The sequence below is a fragment of the Lampetra planeri genome, chromosome 8 (genome assembly GCF_965212315.1).
Source record: "Lampetra planeri chromosome 8, kcLamPlan1.2.h2, whole genome shotgun sequence".
Taxonomy (NCBI): domain Eukaryota; kingdom Metazoa; phylum Chordata; class Hyperoartia; order Petromyzontiformes; family Petromyzontidae; genus Lampetra; species Lampetra planeri.
The window spans coordinates 4,653,581-4,671,646 of record NC_136114.1 but is presented as its reverse complement, the minus strand read 5'-3'; the positions used below and the strand labels follow the sequence as shown (position 1 = coordinate 4,671,646).

The following is an 18,066-nucleotide window of genomic DNA, read 5'->3' as shown; positions in this document are numbered from 1 at the left end:
TAACAGACTGTTGGGGCAAGTGCTGTTAGTGAGTGCCCATGATAGCTGACACAGCACACAAGGGGGTGGGTGGCCAGCATCATGCCCGGCCGCCTTTGTCTCCCCAGTGGCGATGTTGACACACTGCACCAGGTACTCATTTAAAGCTGAGTCGACCTAAGGGAGGCCTAGGATTGGTTCAGATAATGGTCGCTGGCGTTGGCTGTGAGCGAGAATCAAACTCGGGTTACTGAGTTCGTAGCGCCGTGCGATAACCACCATGTCACCGCTCCCCACATTAAACACACACACACACGCACAAAAACAGACACACAGAACTGAATCGGACAATACAAGACCCCATCGATATCGTTCTGGGCTCCCATAGTATGTTCGCGCGAGAACGCACTTAACGTTAATCTGAACACAAGGTGTGCTTATAACGCCAGGCATTTTATATGCCGCATACATTACCGCATGACAGACAGGCGAGGGCAGGGGTTTAAACGCTGCCACATACTACCTACAGCATGCTCTCAGCGGCCAGATGATTTATGGATTTGCTTAGACGCGCAGGCAGGCACTAATGTGCCCGCACATCAAACGCAAAATCTGGCTGCCGTGTTTCCCAAGCGTGCCGCATTATTACCGACCGGCGTTCGGCATTTTCCAATTCCGGGTGGGGTTTTGGAGACGGCGGAGAGACGTGCAGCAATCATGGGGGCGGCTCAGTGGCTCAAGGAGCTAATGCCAATTCCCATGTCAGGGTATTGAGCCAGCACTGCTGAGGACCTAGGTTCCATTCCCGGCTGCTGCTGCTGCTGCTCCATCGCTTAAGGTTAACTCCCATCTTTTGATGGTACAAACCTGGTCACTATTGGCTTATTGAACGTAAACAAATATGGTAAATATATTTGCATTGAAACGTTTTTTCGTAAAGACCAGCTGTGAAGGAATGTTCTGTCAAAAGGTGCCAACTTTGGCTATCTGGCTGCATCGCACTACAACAGAACCCTCGCCTTATGCTTTACACCTCGGCAGGGGGGTGGGAGGTAACTCAGGCCATCATCGCTAGAGGGTTAATCGTGAACAATTGTTGCCCTATGGAGAGACCGGCACCCGCCAAGGCAATGTGGAATTCCCACTACTGGCTTTGGGCCAACGATGGAGATAAGTGCAGTCCCACTACATACATGTTCACACCTGGAATGACTTTGACTTTTGAATGAAAAAGTGCAGCTATTTCTGGTATTTTTTCTTTCATCACAGTTGGTTGTGTGCATGTATGTTGAACTTCTTTCGCACCATGCATAGCCAACCGGGCTAATTGGCGGTGCTGATCACAGTACAAAAGGCCCAACATGCCAAGTGGCCAGCAACAAATAGCACTGTCGATGGTGTAACAGATACGAGTTAAACGTTTCTTGATAACAGCAAGGTTGTAATAATTCGGCAAAAGGCACGATGGGAGGGAATTCCAAAGTGGAGCAATGCGAGCGAAGAAACTTGTCTTTCACCGCTGAAATATCCGAGGCGGGCCGCAGGCACGGGTCGAGTGGGCTGCACGGGTGGCTGCCTGCAGTCCTCCGTCTTAAAGCGCACCAGCCTCACCGTGGGGTCTGCACGGACACAAACACAAACACGCCGCTTTGAACTCCTTCTAGGCTGATGCAGCCCAAAACACAACCAGCAATTCTCTCTCTGTGCATTTGGAGCTTCACGACATGATTCGGAAGCTTCATTAATGAGAGTTGCTACTCCATACATCACGACATCATTGCATCAAAGTATATATATGAAAATATATTTTTGGTTCAGAACGATCATAGAAGAACCAATTCATCTGTAACCATTTCATATTCGTGCAGTGTTTAGAATAACACTCGACAAACCACTATTTTCATGAGTACTGAGATTTGAAAATATTATTTTGTCAAAAATTTATTTTAAAAATATGTGTTACATAGCCCAAGACACACAGCTAGGCTGTGTATTTTTTGGTTGGGGCCTTCCTTTAATCAGGCGCATACAGAAATGTGGAGTTTGAATGTGTGTGTTTGTTTGTTTGGTAATACTGCTTGGGGGGCACCCAACTTATAAGCAGAAGGCTCCAAAGTGAAATTCTGGAGGTCAATTCAACCAATCATCCTTCACCCTATGGGCTTCGTACAACTTTGTACCACTTTTTTAAATTCAAGAGTGGTTTTCCTATGTATGAGAAAGTGGAACTTCCACCACTGGCTCAGCCTTGCCAATAGAGGTGCTGCCATACTCTTTAGTTATTTCGGTAAAGTCACGTAGATATAAAATAAATCACGACGTTTCGGGCGCAACACAAGCGTCCGTCATCAGGTGGGAAAGCATGCAGTCACGAAAGCTTGAAATCAAGAGGTGATGCTGTTCCATTGCTCCTTTGAGCAGGCAGCACTTTGTGATTGTCTTAATTTTCAAATTAAATAGTTCTCCACAGCATTATATATATAATGCATATATTCTGCAGCATTTTCCAGTTGTGTTCGTCCAACAATTATTTAATGTCTCTAAACAAACGTGTTGTACGTGATCTTTCTTTTGCTCTCATGCATCTTTAGCCTTTGCAGGCATTTGTTTACAACTTCCTGTAGTTTAATTTCCTGTGGTTGGTGTGAATCATGAACCACACCAAAAACATCAACAGGCCGATGTGAACATCCCCTTTCATGACTGGACATTTTAAAGACGAGCCCCAGTGCAATTGTGACCATGCAAACCCAACCATGGACCATATGGTTTACGAATGGGATCTGTGCTCCTTCAATGGAGGATTGGCATAACGACACGAACTCTCACCTTGAAGAACTCTCGTGGCTAGTAGAACTCGACATTGGCATTCAGTGCCTGAAAATATTGCAGTACGCAATAATACGACTTTCCTTCATAAATCCAATATTCGGGTAAGATGTTGGTGCATAACCTTGGCGAGAGTATTTCCTGGCGCTCGAGTTATGTGTATCTCAGTGTAGCTGTTCTATCATTATACATGATTCTGGTGCTTTACTGATGACAAATTTAGGCTTTGTTTATGGAAGCGTGTAAGACTGCAATATTTTTGTCCTAAACTAACTGGACGTAATTATATTCTTTACTATTCCATTCTTACAATAATTTGTCTTAACTAGAATATGTATTTACAGTGCAAGTGAACGTGAGAAAAACAATGGCAGAGAGGTCCTCCACTAGGGTATTTAGCCTGCTTTTCCATTTTCGCCATAAGTTTTGGAAGATAAGTTCCCATACTTTACCCTACTACATGTGATTATTCAACTCAGAATAACTACTATAATCACCCAGGAATGTCCTTAACGCTCGTGACGTCACTCCACATCGACCACCCCCCTTCATTAATAATCATGAGCAGGTGACGTCACTCCACATGTAGCACCCTCCCCCCCATTAATAATAATTAGCGGGTGACGCCACTCCACATGAGGGGCGAGGCGCCTCCTCCCCCCTCCTCGGCGTCAACTTACAACCCTCACTAAAAAGGCAGAACCCTCACGTCACGTGATCTCCGTCACGCTGTTGAGACATCAAAGTAAAAAGGACGTAATGATGAACAAGGGATTATAACCTTACAATAAAATAGATCTGTGTCAACGCGCCCTTACAAATTGCACACGCATTGATGCAATGAATATCACGTCGCGTTCTGCTTTTCGCTTGCAAGTTTCAGATTCATAGCAATACACCCGTCCTTGGACGGGCAAAAGGCTAGTGAATATATAAACACGTTCAGGTAAAGGTCTTGACTCCCATAGTTAAAGTTGTTTCTTTTAAATCAAACTTTTACAGTTGTCATGATTTGCGTGTTGATAGAAAAGTCTATGGTTTGACATATAACTCAATGACATGCCTGGATGTAACGTATTTTCTTAACATGGCCCCCTTCATGTTAAATACACTTAGTCCACTGATTGTCCAAGGATTTAATTCCTGTTCGTAAGAATCTCTTTTCTTGTAAAGTAGAAATATTTTGCAAGTTAATCTTCATTTACTGAAGTCACTGGATTAACTCCGAATTAATCCAAATTCATCCACAATAAAAAAAAAATCGCCATTTTAAATAAACACCCAATTAAAGTGAGTTCAAACAATCGTAAAAACACAGCTAAACTGTTACTATGGAACTTGGCAATCCTCATTAAAAACAATATACTTGCGTTTTTTTTATCGAGCATTCATCATTTCTTTTATAAAAGCCACTTCTACGGCAGGCGCTGTTCTCTGCGATTACCTCTTGTGACAACCACAGCCAACACGCAAAGCTAGTTTTGATGGCTACCATAAGAATCCCTTATCCCACAGAGACAGTGGTAGGCCTTCAGCTGCCCTCCCTCTTCCAGGCTACCCTTTCACCTATGACATTATTTTATTTACTTAACTGCCGCTCGCGCTAAAATGCTTTTCAGTGGGATCGTGGAAACGTTGTGAGTTTACGCGATCGCTTTCGGGAAGGTCAGGGAGAGCAATCCGACCCCGCCCCAGACGCGTTGTAGCATCGCCCTCACGAGACACGTGGTGGAGAACAACCAACAGACGTGCCATAGTGGAACTCATGGACAGGGGATGTAATCATTACGATACATGCCATCCACAATTCGGTGAATCGTCATGATTCAGGGTCGCGGTCTGATTCATGAATTGCCAAAGTCTCTGGAGTATAATACGCTCTGGAAAGTAAGATTCATCCCAAACTTATACGGTGTCAATCGACTTTATCACACATACACACATCGGATTGTAAGACACACTCCAAACTTTTATTTTATAATACTGGGAAAAAGGTGCATCGTAATCCAGAGATGATGGCAGTTCTTTTTTTAATTTATCACTGATGCATATCGCATTACAATGCTATAAAGTTACAGAATATAACAGTGGTGTGAATGTATGGCATCTATAGAGGTACAGTCATCTTTAAACATACACACGTACATTGGAAACGATCCATGCTAACACACATGGTTCGATGTCCGCAACGTGAGAGGTAACATTAATCGATGATTCATTCAGATCTCCAAAACAAATAAGCCAGTCAGAGCACTAGGCGAGCCAGCAACGCTCAGAACGTGGACTTGGTGATATGAAACGAAGCACTCATATGCAATATGTTTGCTCCTGTCAACTCAGTCACCAACGATTACTGCATGAAATAACATCCAGTGTGAGAAAGTTATTTTGAAATTATTAATAATACCCACACTGGTGGTGCTGTTGTCATATCAGAGGGCGAGGGAATTAAAATCTCGGTTGGGGGTCAAACCAGCCCTACATTACTCTCGGGCCAATACAATGAGTATTACCAAAAACCTCTATTATTGATACTTTGTGGAGATTAAAAAGTCATCATTTTAGATGAATGTTCTCTAACCATAGCATGTGGCATTACCATCATAGAGATGAGCACTGTCCCATGCTTGTTTGAGAAGATAAATCCTCATTTTATTTACCCGAAAGGATGATGGGCTGGGTCGACCCCCGACTCAAGATTCTAATTGAAAACATTAAAATTGTGAGTCCAGTTGTGTGTCACAGCACTTGCGGTCATAAAATGCAAATAACTTTAAAATACACGAAAAAAACTAGTTGGTTAACCATCAATCTCATCTCACTACCCAATCAGAAACCATTCATGGGATAGACAGCGCACGGTGTGGGACCGTGTGATTGGTCAGTATATTCCTTGGGGGCGGCGGTGGCATGGGAACGATGAAATTGGTCCCAGGGAATAAGCAGAGTCTCGAGTACGGGGAGTTTGAGGTATAAAAGGGTTAACACAACAGAACCTCTGCTACAATCACTCCCTGCCAAAGTGAAAATAACAACGTTGGCCTGCATGCATAGGCCACAAGACATACAAAATCAACGTTAAATGCTGCAGTGTGGGGGGGGGGGCGGAAGCGGGGGGCCAGGGGGCTTCTTGTCAGTGGTATTTGAGATGTGTTCTGGGCACCCGGCGTCCCGTGTTGTGTTTTCAATTGCACGCATCCATCGACCAGCATTTGTCCGTAGACACACATCGTCATGCCCGTGGTATTCGACAAGCCCGAGAAGTTGACATGTGGCGATGATTTCATGGAAAGGACAGTCCAAGACACCGGTGAACAATATGTTGTTTAAATATCGTCACACCAGTGGTGTGTTCTGATATGGCGATATTACGATATGTTGTACGATAAAAAGACCACAATATTTGTATAATCCGTCTTTACAAACTATGTTTGAGACGTGATAATTGTTGCTCACTCGATTCCAAATCTTTCATGTTTGTTTCTTGAAAATGACATAGCCAAAACAAAAATAAAAGTACATCTTACTCATTAAATTAGTGCTTTAAAAACATATTTTAAAGTAACTGACAGCACCATGTTTTCATGACATAATTTGTGCAGTTAATGTCGATATTTAATCATCTGTGTAAATGACAGAATGTGTGTTATTAGCGTCATAGTTTGTAAAGTTGCAATGATCATCAGACTTGTCAAAGGCTTGTGTTTTGTGAACTGAAATTGAAATCTCTATTTGTACATGAAGCGCAGCAAAGCACAGTAACCACGCAACACACATTACAGATACAAACCAATATCGCAATCATTACCGTACTGTGAAAGGCATAGTGCACCGTATGATATCGCAGCAACCATAATCACAACGCACATCTATGCTCGCGTAGAGGAATACAGGTGGTGCTGCGGTTAGGCTGTCTAACTCACAATTGTAAGACCGCGGGTTAAAATGATCACACCGCTGTGGTCAATAGAATGACGACATGTTTGTGGAAAGCCAATTTAGGATGCCCTCTGTAGAGGCTGACCATCAACCACAGAAATATGGAATTTCCACCACTAATATGGCAACAGGAGTGTGTATTTTGAACGAAGAAGGAGCACATCAATGTCTAGTGCTTGTGTGCCTATGAAGGCGTTTTGAATTGTTGACTTGGACAAGGCTAAGCCAACTCTATTTTGTGATTGAGAGATCAGTGTGATTGAGAGATAAGTATGTAATTTTCTTGATTGGAAGCTTCCGTGACTGCAGGAATTCATACGACCGAAAGAACCAAAGAGTATGAGTATGTAACTTATCAATGTAATTGGTATTGGAAGGGACATTTTCATGCGCTGGTGAATGTTCCTTTTTTATGACAAAATGTACCAATGTCTTCATTGCCAATAATGAAACAAACGGCTTGTTTTGAAAATAAAATGTGAATCGGGCACATTGAGTTCTGAAAATCGTTACATGGCTACATGGCACAATGCCGAAGGTACTCAGCAAAGAATTGCAGATAAAAAAGGACCACCAACAGTACCCACCTGAAAACGTTGTGCGACTCAGGCGTGGCGTTTCCTGCTTGCTATGTTAGCTCGTCCAACTCACAATCAGAAGGTTGTTGAGTTCAAATCCTGGTCGAGCAACCAACCATTCGGGCTCTCGTCTCTCCATGGAGGATAAGTTGTGTACCGTTTTGTAGGAAGTCAACAGTCCAATGCAGTGGATGGCTCCAAAATTTTAAATATGTAATTTATGACCGCCCATGGCTTGTTTTGGAAGGGTGACAGACGTTTTATGTGGGGGACAATGCACTACATATTGCTACGCCAGGCAAATATATCTGTCCAAGGACACTCAACATGTTTTCATGAAAACGACAAAACCCTTGGCCCAGTGCTACGGAACTTACTGCATAGTGCCGAGCATGCTCGCCGTTGCGACAGTATGCCCAGGGCCTCGATGATTTAATTCCACAGCCTCTCAAGTAATTGCCAATTCCCAGTAACAAATTACTGACTCGAAACGCCGACTCGGGGCTATCATCCAGTCACCTTAAGTCACCGATTTCAAAACCCAGTCTCTCAGTCCGTCCCAGTGTCCTCCGAGAAGACGTCTGGATGCTGAGGAATGTGAGAACCCACTCTTGGGCCGGGTTGAGATTGTTTTCCACGCTGCTGCTCAACCAATACCAGCTGCATGACATAAATACCACAGGCAACGCTGGTGGTGGTGGTGATGGGATGAGTGGTTACAGTGGGTCTAATGGACAATGAGCGTATCACTACAGCGTCAATGTCAAAAGTTGAAGCGTTTCTCTGCTCAAACGATCATGGGGGCAGTGTTCAACTCTGTTGGGAGGCCCTGAGTCAGCAGTAGACATTTTATTTCGATGGGTAGGGCCAGTCTAAACATAAGATGGCCACTATTGACTACCCACAAATTGATATGCATTCTATTTATCTCCAGAGGGGTCAGGTTTTTAAAGTCCACCACTAACCGGGATTTTAACTCATAACCTTCTGACAGCGAGTTGAGTACTGTGAGCAAAGTGCGACCAAGATAAATTGCTCATAAAACTGCACTACTTTGGTATTTTACAGTTATTTCAAATTCACAATGGCTTTCAATGGCTTATTGCACAACGTATTGCTTATATAGGCACGCCATTGACGATACTGACTAAATCGAACGTAACAAGTGATTTCACAATTGATCTAGAATTATTCCATCAAATCTGGAATTATACTCTTTGGTTTTTTCGGTAGAGTCACGTAGGTAAAAAATAAAATAAAATAAATGTAAACAACTAAATTAAATCACGACGTTTCGGAGGCAACACAAGCTTCCGTCTACAGATGGCACCGTTACTACAGCGACTTTGGCTGTGACGGTTCCACCTGAAGACGGAAGCTTGTGTTGCCTCCGAAACGTCGTGATTTAATTTAGTTGTTTCCATTTATTTAATTAAAATTTTTACCTACGTGACTTTACCGAAAAAAACAGAGTATGAATCCTTGCAGTCACGAAAGCTTCAAATCTATAAATCTGGAATTATTGATGTTATACTTAAGTTCACTTCAAAAGACCTATGCCAAAGTCTGAACATGGGTTTACCTCCACGGAAGCACCATATTCTCAAGTACAGTGAGTTAATGTTCTTAGCCTAGTCACCAATTATTGTCCAAACAACCCCCTGCACAATGTACACGTTTTCACTTATTTTGCCAAACACCAGGAATGAGGGTTAATACTTATACATTATCATCTTCTTGGGCTATTCTCTGATGTGATGTGAATCTCTTCTGAGAAGTAAAATGTGTACGAATGTTTAACAGGCAGGAGACACTGCTCCCTTCCTGAAAGAAACTAAGACAAGCGGCTCATCACTGTTGCTCAACTGCCCAACAGCTGAGCTAACTTTTCAGTGTGTAAGTAAATAAACACAGGCGTTTACACAAAGGAAAAAGCCAATGAACCACACAAGCAAACTTATGGGCTGACATGTCGAGGAAACCTGCACTCTGCCAAATATTTAAGACTAATTCGTGCTAAAGAAAATGACCAATACAATGTATTGTTACAACTAAAGAGAGCCTGTGTCGTGCAGAAAGAGATGGTACTATCATCAGTTACATTCACACGTATTTATATCTCTCGATAGGTGCCCTAACTACAAGGCATCCTCCTACACCATATGGCCCCATATATCAGTCAATAATGTCTAACGGTGCCTCTCAAAACAAATGTGTGGGCAGTAATAGCTTTGTTTAACACGTAGGCTTTCGCGACCAGTTTTATTCATAATAAAGGCGTTTGGGTTAGATCGCCTAAGTATAAATGTGTCGCAACACTCCACCATGCCAATCAGTAAAAAATGTGTCACGTTAACAAAACGTCAATTAGTTACCAGAAGATATTTCCAAACTAGCTGACCATTGTCATATGGAGAGGTGATTTATTTAAACAAAAGGAACGAGCAGCAATGGGCTCTCCTTTAACTCCTGCTATAGCAAATCTGTACATGGAAAACTTTGAAACAAGAGCACTTGCTTCAAGTACATTAAAACCATCTTTTTGGCTTAGATATGTCGATGACACTTTGATTGTCTGGTCACATCGTAAAGACACACTTAATTAATTTTGAAATCATCTCAATGAACAAAACCCGGCCATCCAGTTCACCATGGAAATGGAGGTGAACAACACACTCCCTTTCCTCGACAATTTTTGCTTGGACGTGGCATAAATGGTAAAATAACACACAGTCTTTACCGAAAGGGAACACACACTGATGCCTATCTGAATGCAGATTCGTATCATCACCCAGCACAGATATACTCTCTTATCAAGACGCTCATACATCGGGCAAATACAGTGTCAGATGGTGAAAGTCGAAGGAGAGAGATGAACATGTTAAAGAAGCACTACGACTGAATGGCTACAACCATGCTCAAATTAACAGAGCATTGAATGCCAAACCAAGACCGAACAACACAACTGCTGAAAGTGATCAGATTATCAAAACAATTAAAATACCATATATCTCAGGAGTAACTGACAAATTAGCCCGTGTTTTGCAAAAGTAAAACAATAAAATAAGATTTGGTACGGTAGACAAAATTCTAGAACTAGTGTCTTATACTAAAGATGAATTACCTAAGTTATCGACAGAAGGTGTAAATCGGATCAATTGCTTATGCGGTAAATGCTATATCGGACAGACGGGACGAAACATTAGCGCAAGACTAAAAGAACACCAAAGGAACATTAAGTTATCTCAAACACAACTGTCGGCAGTGGCAGAACATGCTTGCCAACAAGGGCACTCAATTGATTTTGATAACGTTGAAGTGTTATGCAAAACTATTTATTACTGGCCAAGACTAATTAGAGAATCCATCGAAATTGAGAGAAATACCAATAATTTTAACTGCTCTGATAGCTACAGACTTAGCGCAGCCTGGAAGCGTATTATTAAGTAATACACAATACATTTAAAATGTCCTTATAGAGGAATAACATACTAATTAACTGATTACTAATCTATATATAAAAAGGGAAATTTGTGATTGTGTGTTCGTTCAAAATGTTTAGCGTACTTCCCGGCATGCAATAAACTTGAAAATTTCCATGTGGGTACTTTCCAGACTGTATACCATGCAAAAATAAAAAAAAATAGACTTTTGTGTTTTTTTTTGGGGGGGGGGGGGGGCGCAATAATGCATATTTTTTGCACGGCAAGTGAGCTGTGACGTCACATCTGTCATGTCACCCGCGCATGCTCAGTGCTTGGCACGTTGCGCTACGAACCCGGCGACCCGAGTTCGATTCCCGCTCACGGCCACCACCGGTGACGATTATTTTAACCGCTCCTGGGCCTCCCCTAGGTCGACTCAGCCCCAAACGAGTAACTGGTGTGGTGTGTGAACATCGCCGGGTAGTAAAGCTAGTCTATTATATAACTACAATACCCCCCCTCCGCCTCTGATCTCGAAACCTTATGGGGTTCAATGATGACATCGTCCTGCACTATTTAAGACCGGAAGCAGGTGGATGGCTTCACTATTCTGTCAAATCGCCCGAAGATGCTGGATTAATTACCAGCAAAACGTCACAGTACTCAAACTCTAAATGTTGTGGATTCACTCTTCAAACACACCGGTGGGCTGAAGAAGTTACTAACTGGCGTTTTGTTAACGTGACACATTTCTTACTGATTGGCCGTGTCGGGTGGTGGAGGGTTGCTACACATTTATACTTACGCGATCTAACCCAAAAGCCTTTATTATGAGTAATAGCTTTCTAAGAAGTGACTGTGAAGCAAGATCACGGTCACGATGAAATAGACCATAACAACCTATGCTGTTATTGCCATTAGACCTCCCCATCTCTTACTTCACTAAAATATTGCCACTGGTACAAACTCTTAGGTTTTTTCGGTAAAGTCACGTAGGTAAAAAATAAAATTAAAATTAATAAAAGTAATAATAGAAATAAAATAATAAAAAATCACGACGTTTCGGAGGGCAACACAAGTCTCCGTCATCAGGTGGGACCGTCAGCTAGGTTTGCTGTATCACTTGTGTTGCCTCCGAAACGTCGTGATTTTTATTTTATTATTTTACTTCTATTATTACTTTTATTAATTTTAATCTTATTTTTTACCTACGTGACTTTACCGAAGAAACCTAAGAGTATGAATCCTTGCAGTCACGAAAGCTTCAAATCTAGAATCACTGGTACAAAGACAACGCCCTGGCTCCTAGCTCTGCTCTTCGAGCAGGATCAGGGAACCTTTTTCTGCCAAGGGCCATTTGGATATTTATAACATCATTCGCGGGCCATGCAAAATTATCAACTTCAAAATTTGCCTGTTATATTTGGTCAAACATTGAATTGACTCACCCTTAAATTTCGATTTAAAGCTTTCGTGACTGCAGGGATTCATCGTCTTGGTTCTTTCGGTAAAGTCACGTAGAAGGAGAATAATAAAATAATAAAAATAAAACATAATAAAATAATTCTCACGACGTTTCGGCCACAACGCAAGCAGCCGTCTTCAGGTGGAGAACAGGTCTGTCAAGTAGACAGTCTGAATCAGAGTTTTTATTTTATTATGTTTTATTTTTATTATTTTATTATTCTCCTTCTACGTGAATTTACCGAAAGAACCAAGACGATGACTCACCCTTAATGTGATGGCTGGAACTGCTTCTCTTTGGTGAGGCGTGTAGCTGGTATTGATGATGTTGCTACTCGCAACTGCTTTTCCAGGTTTGCTCCTAGATTTATTGAATTTCGAGTCCCGCCTGCGGTTGCCTTGGCAGGGCCACACCAAATGATTTCGTCGGCCTCATACGGCCCGTGGGCCGGACGTTCCCCAGCCCTGCCTTAGAGTGTCCCACGATCTGGTTTAGGGACATCCCCTGGTTGACGACCTCTGGGTGCCAGTCCAATGCCTGTAACGGTATTCTGCCCTCTTTCATCCTTTTTATGATCAAGTTTAGCTTTGTGAAAGTACTCCGTCCTGATCTTGTACACCTATTTGTTTCATAATTTTGAAGCTAATCCATCCTGAATGAATATCCTTCACTGTGTTAAACACTGCTTTGAAGTTGTAACATGTGTGCTTTCTCTAGAAGCCATAAGAAATAAATACCTTAATGACAAGTGTTCAATATTTTATATTGGTGAGTTCCACAATCATGTTTTAACTATAATTTTAGTATTGAAAAGAAATGCCCAAGACCCAAAAGCCAAAGTATATATAATAAATTTCGATTTATAGCTTTCGTGACTGCAGGGATTCATATTCTTGGTTCTTTCGGTAAAGTCACGTAGAAGGGAAATAATAAAATAATAAAAATAAAACAATAAAATTCTCACAACATTTCGATTGCAACACAAGCAATCATCATCAGGTGTGAAAACCACAGCAAGACATTTTTTTTTAAAAAAGTGTGGTTTTTACACCTGGTGATGATTGCTTGTGTTGCAATCGCAACGTCGTGAGAATTTAATTGTTTATTTTTATTATTTTATTATTTCCCTTCTACGTGACTTTACCGAAAGAACCAAGAATATATATAATAACTTATCATGTATATTTCAGGGTAGTGAAAGTACATAGCCAAGAAGGCCTGTGCAGCTCTCATGTTTATTTTCTAATACAGAGTATAGTGGGGCAAGCAGGCATATTGTAAATTAGCTAGAGTACAGAACATTCACTTCTTAAGTGTTATTTCCCATTCCCTAAGAAAGTATGATTGTTCAGTGGCCAAATACTATCCCCGTATGAGAGTACAGAGCCAGAATTGCTGAGATCCTTGGTTCAAATCCCAGGCTCCCACACAAGCAAAATGTGGCCTTTGCATCTTTTGGATTTTGATGGTCTCAATCCGGTCACTAATCGCTGCACTATAAAATCCACTGCGAATACATTTGGGTTGCCACTTATTTGAAAACCCCACCTTTGAGGGCTTATTTCCAGTATAAACACAGTGAAGATATCACAATTTAAATAAGCTAATAAATAGGACGGGATATATTTAATTGCCAAAATAAAATAATAATAAAATTTCAATCACCATAATGCCTTATGGATACGTTTTTCCCCCAGCAGCGTTCTAAACAGACAATTTTGACTTTTGTGAGACTCATTAGCACAGCTATGAAAAATTGTCTAACCTGTGTATGCATGTACTTAATTATTTATATCCACTTCTTACCAAGACGGCCCACTTTGCTTATTACTTTGTTCCGTGTGACTGAAACGGACAACTCAATGCCTCCACTTCTCATGGTCTCGTGCCATAACTCAAAGTTCTTTCCACATATCACCTACAGATGCAATAATGGCTTCATACAATATTGTTGCATTCCCCCTTGAGGTCTGTGGACCCCAGTTGGAGAGAAACTAATGCTGGCAATGGTATCATCAGCTTGTTCAATCTTTCATTCAGATCAAGTAAAAATGTCTCATTCAAACAATGTGGTAACTGGTGTACAGCTCTGTTAGCATCCCTCAGACAGTGGTAGAAATTCCACAGTCCCATGGCAGGGGCCAGCCACGCCACAGGCCATTCATTTAGACGTGCATATAAAATGGTTTAAAATAAGAATTGTTTTAGGTGAGGTCATTGGGAAAATGTGTGCAACTCCTCTAACCAGCCTTGGCTCGAGTCGCTCACAACTGACGCAAAACCTCCCACCGACAAGCTCACGGTGCTGCGATGCAGGAAAAGCTGCATTGCTGGCCCCACAAATTACTGTAACGCACCCGGGGAAATGAACAAAAAACCTCCACCCTTTACGTCACTCACTCACCCTAAGACTGGCTGAAAGGTTAGGTGTAACTGACCCCTAATGGTTCAGACACTGGGCTGGGTTGGGCACAAAGGTAATGGTATGACTGCCTTGTGATGGGGGACCTTGAAGCTTTTGGGATCCCCTGTTTGGCTTTTAAAGACATCACCTACAGCTCTGGCCAATGTAAACTCTATTAACAACAGGGTGACCTTGTTAGGTTACAGCCTCATCTGGAAATATACAGTGTTTGCGTGAGTGTGCGAGTGTGTGTCCGTGTAGTATTTAGCTGGATGACGCACTGGTTAGAGCACTCAACTCACAATTTGAAGGTCGTGAGTTAAATTTCTGGTGAGAGGTTGACGAAGGTTATCATCCCTCCAGGGCCAATAAAACCACACTGTGGGAAATCACGTTGGTCATCCTTTGGAGACTGGACCCCCATCATGAAAACGAGGAATTCCCACTGCTGATTCAGGGCTACCAATGGGGATAAGCACCATCACATTGTTTGTTTGAGCATGGAGATGCTTTGACCTTTGACCTGACCTAATGTGTGCTGTGCATGTGTGTACAATCGAGAAAAGTCATGGCGTAGTGGTTAGTACATTACTCTGCTCAGATTTTAGTACCTGATTTCTATCCTAAGCCATCCACAGCACATGCAGAAATCGGTGTCTAATCCTGACCTAGACTTTCCACGGGTAGTTTTGGTCGAACATGAGATGTTAACTACCTCGCCTGTTATACAGGAGGCTGTGGGTTATATCCCGACCCTACGGGTTCTCTGGGTTTCCCTCCATATTTAGAAACATGTGTTTAGAGTATTTGACTGCTATAAATTTCCACGTGATAAACCATTTCGTTGAGCGATCATTTGTGGCCAGGTCACTTCTGAAAAAGAGCTATACAGCTCAGTGGGCCTCACCTCGTAAAATAGAAAGAGTTCATAGTAGTTGTGGTGAATGATGGTTGTTTTTTGTTTTTCAGATGAACATTTGGCAGCACTCATATTATATGGAATGCCCCTTTCTCGTGGTTAAAAATTCTACTTGTATGGCATACAAGTCTTTCTACAGCAAAGTGGTACTAATTGTATTGACCTGTCAAGGATGATGGGCTGAGTCAATCCCCGACTAGGATTTTAACTTGCAACCTTCCAACTGTGACTCGGGCTCTCTTCAACAACACCAGTGGACCGGATGCAATGAGAATTCACGTGCAATTGTGCATTTCGTAAAATCATATCAATAGGTTACAAAATATGAAATCGCATTAATATTTAGCGCTTCACCTTTAGGCACAGTTCGTGAAGAAGCTTCGGGACAGGAAGCGAAAAGTTAGGCAGCATGACGAACAACACGCGGTACAACCCGAAAACGCATCGGAGAGCCATGTCGCACAACCGTGAAAATCTACACAGCAGCATCACATTCACATTTTCCCAGTTTACGATTGCCCTTCTGAATGCAGCCGTTGGCCTGCCACGGCCACTGTCCTATCAGCTTTCAGAAAAATTAAGCTCACCTCTGACCACAGGAAGACATGCCGTCAGTTTGTTGAAAGAATGGCTTAACAAAGCCATTGGTTTGTCTGACTAAGTAGTGTCAACATATGAGATAGTACATTAATGTGCTGAAGTAATTTTTCGACATATTTCTCTTGCACAAGCAAGCCTTGAATTTGATATATTAATTGCATTTATAGATTTTAAGTTAAGACAATTGCCAAGTTTCTTATAATCCCTCCCCGCCTCTGTACACCCAGCCATATAAATGGATTCTCCATAATTTATCGGCTAGCCGCGTGTGGTGGGGTAAAGTGTGAGTACCCCCACCTCTCTCAAGATGACTGGCCAGCAGAGACGAGCACACCAAGATAACTCCTAGAGGTATTCTATAGAAACCCTTTTTGTGGCGGCCCATCTACAAGCAGTGGCGTGAGCAAGAGATTGCAAGGCTGCACCTTTACCTTTCTATTTTAACATTCACCCGGTTATTAAAGCCGTCCTGAGGATAAGAGGAAGTCACCCAGTTATCCAAATGGTTAATATTCATCCCATGTAATAACACCATACATGTACATATATATGCATGACATGGTGAGCCTTTACTGGTGAAATAAATGATAACATATTTGAAGTTCTGAATTCAAATCACAATTGGAGGTCAAGTCTTATAAGCATAACATAACTTAATCGGATGTCAGCAGTGGTCAATATATAGAGACCAACCCCACAACAGGAATGTGCAATTTCCTTCACGAGCTCAGTGACACCAATTGAGATGAACATTGCTTCATGGGATTGAGTGGGGGAGGTACTTTGAGGTTCTATATATAATTGTTCCAACGTAATTTTTTGTCCATAAATAAATTAACAAATCCGCCATAATTAAGTTAGAACAAAAAGTAAGATTATTTAATTTGCTAGCGTGCTAACAATATAATGTAATCCTTGCAGAATACACATCTACATGGAGCGGAAATCAAACAACTGCACGCTGTCAATAAAGACGTTTGCATTTTCTCCACACGGGTGTTCATTTAGTCTGCATGCAGCTTAGAGCACACGCACAATAAACAGGACTTGTTGACAAGCAGCGAAGCTGGCCTCACTCCAAGAAAATACACAAATGTCCCTTTCCTGATGTATCATTCAATTATTATATTTCTAGCCAGGCCCTCTTCAAAGGCTTAACTGCTACATTCATCATAATACCAGGGTGGGCAGGGAATATCACTTTTCACCTTTTCCATGTCAGTGTGATTGAAAATGAAAAATGAGGCCTATGCAGGCCTGCATAGGCCTCATTTGGTGGGGGCAGGTTGCTTAAAACACATCGGGTGCCATAAACGTGCAGACGTGGTCACAGAGACTCAAAGAGCAGCCTTCAAACCTCGCGCCTGATTCATGTGTTGCTGAATTTTAAAAAAATCGTCCTATTTGTGGAAGAAAAAAAAGTCCTTGTTTACATTGTTTACGATGGGCAAAATCGGCAAGACAATACGATTTTGATGATTTGTTAACATATGCATCTGTGGTCGTTGAGAGTATTTGGTTGCGATAAATTTCCACGTAAGCCACTTCGTCATATATATGAAATCGTGGGTTTGATCTCGACGCTGATGCCCGCTGTATATTTGGAGTTTGCATGTATCTCTCGCCGTGGTCGCATGGATTTTTCTCCGGGTCCTCCGTTTTCCCCTCCACATTTAGAATCAACATGCGTTCAGAGTATACGGCTGCTTGAAATTTCCACGAGATAAGTCACTTCGTTGAGCTATCATTTGTGGACAGGTCGCTTCTGAAAATAGCTATATAGCTCAGTGGGCCTTACCTGGCAAGAGAACATTTTTAGTTTTATTTTAGTTACGTAAAATATTTTAAGGGATATTTTCCCTTAGTTTGCCATGTAAATCAATGGTGGAAATCCCACATTCTCATCGTGTGAGCAATTTTTGTCAGAG

At 41.9% G+C, this 18,066-nt stretch overlaps 1 protein-coding gene across 1 annotated transcript in view; it reads right to left on the bottom strand.

Moving 5' to 3' along the window:
• The window catches only part of LRRIQ1 (leucine rich repeats and IQ motif containing 1), a 111,717-nt gene that overhangs the window by 29,087 nt on the left and 64,564 nt on the right, over positions 1-18,066 (bottom strand). The window contains exon 23 of the mRNA XM_078596747.1: positions 1,497-1,598. Coding sequence (XP_078452873.1) covers positions 1,497-1,598 — 102 coding nt within the window. The remainder of the gene's footprint in view (positions 1-1,496; positions 1,599-18,066) is intronic.